The sequence below is a fragment of the Vicia villosa genome, linkage group LG3, assembly GCF_029867415.1.
Source record: "Vicia villosa cultivar HV-30 ecotype Madison, WI linkage group LG3, Vvil1.0, whole genome shotgun sequence".
Lineage (NCBI taxonomy): Eukaryota > Viridiplantae > Streptophyta > Magnoliopsida > Fabales > Fabaceae > Vicia > Vicia villosa.
Genome location: NC_081182.1, coordinates 48,419,256 through 48,426,230, shown reverse-complemented (window position 1 = coordinate 48,426,230; position 6,975 = coordinate 48,419,256). Strand labels below are relative to the sequence as shown.

The 6,975-nt window shown below is 36.0% G+C and overlaps 2 protein-coding genes across 2 annotated transcripts; one reads left to right on the top strand and one right to left on the bottom strand.

The window, feature by feature from the left end:
- The first annotated feature begins 263 nt into the window (after positions 1–263).
- LOC131661330 (probable inactive receptor kinase At4g23740) lies at positions 264–1,825 on the top strand. The gene is made up of 2 exons (XM_058930837.1): positions 264–705; positions 1,056–1,825. The coding sequence occupies exons 1-2, from the start codon at positions 279–281 to the stop codon at positions 1,661–1,663; spliced, it is 1,035 nt and encodes a 344-aa protein (XP_058786820.1). The 5' UTR covers positions 264–278; the 3' UTR covers positions 1,664–1,825.
- A 532-nt stretch (positions 1,826–2,357) lies between these two features.
- On the bottom strand, positions 2,358–5,511 carry LOC131661329 (uncharacterized). Its single transcript, XM_058930836.1, has 4 exons — positions 5,252–5,511; positions 4,813–5,131; positions 2,827–2,885; positions 2,358–2,680 (listed from the first exon to the last, which is right to left on the bottom strand). Exons 1-4 carry the CDS (start codon positions 5,382–5,384, stop codon positions 2,649–2,651), a joined length of 543 nt encoding a protein of 180 aa, XP_058786819.1. The 5' UTR covers positions 5,385–5,511; the 3' UTR covers positions 2,358–2,648.
- Positions 5,512–6,975: the final 1,464 nt, after the last annotated feature.

The following is a 6,975-nucleotide window of genomic DNA, read 5'->3' as shown; positions in this document are numbered from 1 at the left end:
CTAATATAATTTTATATATTGTAGTTAAAAAAATAATATAACTATATATTGATTAGAATAATGGAGTAATATAATATTAAATAATGTATACAACTCATTAACACTAATAATATATAATAATTAATTGACATATTTTATACTGTTATACATGGAAGGATGTCAAAAAAATCTTTGAATAATTTTTTCTATAATTATAAAAAACCAAAGGATTCAGTGAAACTGCAATATTGAGAATCATTGGTGTTTATGCACTTGGGTTTGCAGTGATTTCATGCATCATGGTTCTGTGCTGCAAAGACTGTGGTGAAGGTGTAAGTGAACCTGTGAAATCCAAGAAAAAAGAAGCATCTATGAAAGCAAAAACTTCTACGAGTCGAGAAAAAGACGACAAAATCGTCTTTTTTGCCGATTGTAATCATCTTGCATTTGATCTTGAGGACCTTCTGAGAGCTTCTGCTGAGGTATTTGGAAAGGGTGTTTTTGGTACAACATATAGAGCTGCTTTAGATGATGCAACCACTGTGGTGGTCAAGAGATTGAAAGATGTTGCTGTAGGGAAAAAGGAGTTTGAACAACAGATGGAAGTTGTAGGTAAAATTAAGCATGAAAATGTGGATCCAATAAGAGCTTATTATTATTCAAAGAATGAGAAACTGGTTCTTTCTGATTATTATCAACAAGGCAGTGTTTCTTCCATGTTGCATGGTATGTTGTTGAATTTTTTCTCTTTAGTCCATTTTTATTTTATTTTTTTGCAAATTCTTCACTACTAGGTATGTGGTGCAAATTTAGTGTATATATATTGAATATTTTTCCGGTTCCATATTGGATTTCGTCCGATTGATAGGAGGGTCTTGTTATCATCTCAACCGCCCGCTCGATTATTGTTATCGGGTTTGGTCATGATAAACGAGTGATAAAAGGACCCTCGTGTCAATGGTAAGGGTCCGAATCTGATTCAATTAGTAGAAACTTCTTATCTTGATTTATTTTATCGATATTGCTACATATGAAAGTGGATAATGTAAGCATGGTTTTGCATTTAAATCATGAAGGCAAAAGAGGTGAAGGAAGCAGTTCTTCTCTAGACTGGGCTAGCCGATTAAGGATCGCGATCGGTACAGCAAGAGGCATTGCTCACATCCATGCTCAGCCAGGAAATCTAGTTCATGGAAACATAAAAGCCTCAAACATTTTCCTCAACTCACAAGGATATGGTTGTGTAGCTGACATAGGTTTAGCAACATTGATGAGATCAGTACCTTTAGCAGACAGTAGAGTAACAGGATACCGCGCGCCAGAAGTAACCGACACGCGTAAAGCAACGCAGTCGTCTGATGTATACAGTTTTGGTGTCGTGTTACTTGAGCTTCTAACTGGGAAGTCACCTTTATATGCTTCAGATGGTGAACAAGTTGTTGACTTGGTTAGATGGGTGAAATCTGTTGTGAAAGAGGAATGGACTGCAGAGGTTTTCGATGTGGAGCTTTGGAAGTATTCAAATGTAGAAGAAGAAATGGTGGGGATGCTGCATATTGGGATAACTTGTGCAGTAAAAAAGCCACATCAGAGACCACAGATGTCTGAAGTTGTGAAAATGATGGAAGGGATTTGTCCTGAGAAAAGATCAGAAGTTTCTACTCCAACTGTTTGTGCAACTTAAATACTTTTCTATTTCTTACTTATGTTTCAGTGAGATTATTTCAAATTGATTTGTGGAGTTTTTGTATTGGAATCCACAATCACTATGGAACCCAAGTTTTAAGAACATTTTTGAGTCAAAGTGTTTGTCTTGAGCTGCTGCAGACATACACTAATAAGTTTAAAATAATTGTTTTTTCACCCTTACGATTCTTCATTTCTGAAATAAATAACTCAATTAAAAACAACTAGCCTGGTAGGTAAAGAAGTTTAATCGATAAATTGACGACTTATATTGAATCTTGAAAAAATGCAGTAGAATTGTTACTGGTACGCCAAGGGGGAAAGAACACTGGAATTTTTATTGAATCTTGTACCGTTTATGCAATCATGTGCATGGAATGGAAACGAATTGTACACACCATTGGAACAGAGTTTTACTAACTTTATTTGTATGACTAAATTAGAGACATTTTACTCTATACTTTCACAATTTTCCATCTACTTGACGACTTTGTAGTTAGAGGTAAACTGGTGAGTTTATTTATCCTGTGCGTTTAGTTTGTAAAGAGTAACAGGGTCGGCATTCCCTCTACTTAGTGATATAATTCCATCAAGTACCATCAATCCAAACAAACGTACAAGCCCTCAAATTTATATTCAACGAGAAAACAAAGAGGCTATAACATCAACATACTAGGTCATGTAAAACGATCTACTAAAACGACAACCCAAACAGGCTACACATGAAGGTAAAAATCACAGAACTTACATATTATTCCTAAAACTTGATTAAATTCTATCATACACACAGCTTAAGCTGGTTTTAAGCTGAAAACTTACATCCCATATACATTTCTTTTCTTTTGAAACTTCTGATACTATTAACCTTGGGAAAGGGAAAGCTATGCCCAGAAGAACCTTTCCCACACAATCAATAAAAAATATGTCATGTACGTATCTCCTACCAAGTTTACAGATATCATGGCGAAAATGCAAAATGAAATTCACTTCCTCAAAATTCTTGTTTTGACACCCCCTGAAATTTATTAAAACAGAAATAAAAGAAGCTTCAGAAAGTGTCGCAGAAAATACCATACACCACATAAAGGACAAAGCATGGAACGGAAAAGTAGATGATAATTCTCCGTCCACACTGACTAGACAAAAACTTTTGGGACATACCTTCAACTTCCTCAAATTCAATCTCCTTAACCAAGTCAGATTGTGCATTATACTCAAACCTACAAAGGAATTGCAAAACATGTCTTTAGTGATAGATTGAAACTCAAGAAAGTTTCATGTTAACTGTTTGTAACAATCTCAACAGAATTTACAAAAGTACATTTTGACAAAAACACCAATCAAACTAAGCGCAGCCCACTTCAAATGTAGGTTCAGGAAACATTAAAGTATGAACTCCATTATCATAATTCTAGTCATCTAATAGAATTCATGGCGTTAAGGGACGAGAGAATACAGCGGTGTTGGAGACATTTGCAATGCAGGAATATGCTACTATGTATCCAGGTGTCATTTTTACATATGGACCTACTTTTTGAATTTTATGACATCGGAGGTGGGATAGTGATTAGTGACATGCATTCTAAACACGGATATTTGGGGATAAAAATGGATTATGTTTCCAAATGGAATTCAATACGAGTTTGAGAATGTAATGCTGGAGGATAAATAAGTCAGAGATCTTTTAACAATTACTTGGAATTCCCGTTAGCAACCCACCCTCCGTAATTCTCACACATAACCAATAACTTTGAACTGATAAGAGAATCGTACAAGACAAAACCTTACAAGGCAGCGTATACGATGGACCATGAATAAACAATCCATCATTGCATATGGTGTTTTAAGCATTGGATATAATATATTTTTATTGGATATTGATATGACTTGTCAGTGGAAACCTATAACCGCATTACCTTTGGAAAATTGCTGATATGGTTCTAACCCGTTACTCATTCCATGAACATTGGGTGAGTGGTGCTTTTGACAAGACACGATGGTGTCTTAAGCATACATATTATGGAAGAAAACGCAATGTAGTGATTTTTGAATGGTCATATTAGCGACCTAAAGCGCACATAGAGGAAGGAAAAAGAAAAACAAGTCGTTCTGATATACAACACCCAAATGCATAATTTTAAAAGAAGGGAGGAGATGTGTGAGTTTATTGTTAGTTCCAACATCCCCGTCGATCAAAAAACCATCACCGAAAACCACAACAAGCTTCGCAAAAACCAACGCTTGCAATTTGCAAATTAGGCTAACTGGCTAAGTTGCTTCATCAGATCAGGCCCCACTCCACACATCAACTAGCGGCTTTGTCACCTTTCCCAAATGAAAGAACCAACTTCACAATGGTTCCTATTTAACATTTGCGAATTTCAAATCCATACTCCGGTCCCTTCCTAACCCTAAAGCTTGAAATCCCCTAAACCTTGAAAACTCTTAGAGCATTTATATATTTTTTGGTTCATTTTTCTCATAGGAAGGCAAAACTGGAGAGGAGTGGGAGAAGGGATCAGAAGCTTTTGAAGCGGTAAGATGAAATATAGCAGATAAGACGGTGGGAGATTTAGGCATGACTTGTGGGAATCGAAAGGATCTTTGTAAAGTAGAAAGGAAGATAACACTAAGGAAACAGGGTGAATGGAGAGATTATTTTGCCATTTTCTCCCTATTGCTACTGAGTATACCCAGTTGTGATAATAGTACACAGGTACACTATACTCAAAATATTCTGTACAAGCGCCCATTTTACAATCTTAAGATAGACAAAGATAAATAACCAGAAATTGTAAAATAACACGGCATATGACCTCCGAATTATATTTTACTTTCATACCGCAAACTCGAATTAGTAGCACATACCAAAAGAATGCAACTCAACAAAGCAAACATGTATAACACAAGTTAACTTTCAAATGAAGGACTTCTAGAAAATTCAAGTGTTTGCTATTCCTAGAGTATATATTTGTACAAAAATAAAACAACTTCTAAAAAGTTATGCAAATATCCTTAACCAACTATAGCAAAAGTTTCAATGCAACACAACCATGTTTGTATATTCAAGACAAAGATACTCAAGTACGTAAGCAACAAAGGATTAAACAACCATAATGCAGCAGAAATAGTTGTAATCGGAGGTACCTATTGGAAGAAACCACCTCAAGTTCATAATCAGAAGCTTTCCTAGTAGCTTCATTAAAAGCAGTAACAATTTCAATCTTCCTCGCACTCGCAACTAGTAAATCATACTCTGTCGGAATTATAACAGCCAAAAAATTATCATTTAGTTTACTTATACAGATCTTATCAACAGCTGCAAGTGCTATCCTCCGCTTAAGAGAATCAATCTCCGGGTCAACAATGTAAATGGCAAAATCAGTAATCAAAAGAATGCGGCTTTTCATCTTCCCTGAGCTAGTAAACTTCAAAACTTTATCTGCAAATAGAACTTCCTGGTCCCCTGTAATAAAGCATAAAAATTTATTTTAACAATAAACCTAAAATACATAATTATTCTTTCAGAATCATTAATCGATGGTGAAATGAACAAATTAGGAATGAGGGTGAAATTAGGGTTAACCTTGTTTGTGCAAAATCTTGGTGAGAGAAGGGTGAGAAGAGAAGTTGATGTAGTCTCTCTTGGTGAGTATTTCTTGATCGGCGGGTTGAACCGGAGAAGATTGTTCGCCGTCGATCTGGTCTGACGTCTGCATCGTGCTCAACCGTTGGAAAACTCGACAGGGGAAGGAAGGGAAGGGTTACGAGTTATGAGGTGAGTTGAGATGAGCCAACTCGGTGAGGTTTGCGTGCAGGTGGAGCAGTGGACCCCTCCAGCTGGCTCTCGTTGATTTCATTTGCATTATTATGATGGTCCAGCTGGACCATGTCCATCATTTTTCTTTTTTTAATCATCAAATTGGACATACATTGATTTTTTTTTTTAATAATAGTATTGAAAAAAAATACACAAATAATCACGTTTCAATTAAAATTACGCAAATAATCATGTTTTAGAAAATGCTATAAAGGAGGCGTCAAATGAAATGGCATCACCTCTTAAATTTATAAGGGAATGCGTCAAATGAGATGGCTCCTCAGTGCATGACTTTTTGACTTAGCCATGTAAGATGGCGTCTCCTTTATAATTTTGAGAGGAGACGCCAATTGATTTTGCTCCTACATGCATTCATGTTTTCTATAATTTTGTGAGGAGGAGCCATAAATTCAGACAATTTATGTGGCGTACGTGTTGTTGGTTTATCTGGTGTTTGTGTTCTTGTCTTAATCTTTATGACATTTAATGTCTTGTTTGTGTTTGGTATGTTGTAACAAATGTTCGTAATGAAAAATATTACATTGAGATAATAAAAAATGTAGATATTGTGAATACAGTTTTTATATTGTCGAACTAGTAGCACGAGTGGGACAATTTTTTTTTTGTGTCCGACCTGACTGCATAAACCACACTTTCTTTATAGCTTGTCAAGGGAGTCCATTTCAGTTGTGATACGCTTGCTTTTAGGAAGACCCTTTTTAATCCTTCGCATTTGATCGTTGTGCCAAACTATTTCTCCTTCGTATGCAGGCCAATAATCCGGTTTTGCTACCACTGGAAAGTCATTGTTGTATACGTTGATAAAATAAATATGTATAGTTGGGGTTCCTCCGTTTTAGCCTATCTATGCAAATCATTATGTAAAAATGCAACAAACGACACATGTACTTTTTGTGGATGCGCTTTCTTGCTCCAAGCATAGGGTTGGTGGAAAATGAAGTCTCTTAACCCCGTCAACCACAATCCATTCATGTTACCCTACGCTTAAGACTATATCATAAATAATTCATTATTTCTCTCTTCGCTAAATAGATGTACATAATTTGTTGTTTTTTTCATTCCTTTAGGTTGTGTACCGGGTATAGATTACAACAAGAATCCAAGAAGTAACGTGGCTCTATACCGTAATCTTTTGGATCACCTTGGCCGGATGATGTACGCATTAACTCGAAACTTTTCTTCTTTTAACTTAGGCCTATTTTAAGTTATCATTATTCTAATTTAATTTTATCCACAGTTTATCCGGATACCATATTTGGGTTTGGACCATGAACCCAACATCGATGATGCATTAGTTTGGATTGCAACTACTGCAATCATACGGTTCAACGTCGTGTAGATGCACCAAAGCGGCCATGTCAAAATACAGTTCGGAATGCATCAAGAAATACCGTGCGCTCTAACTTGTTTAGAACCTTGGCATCTCAAAAGGGTCGACGGCCAATGGGATATTAATTGGAAAGAATTCG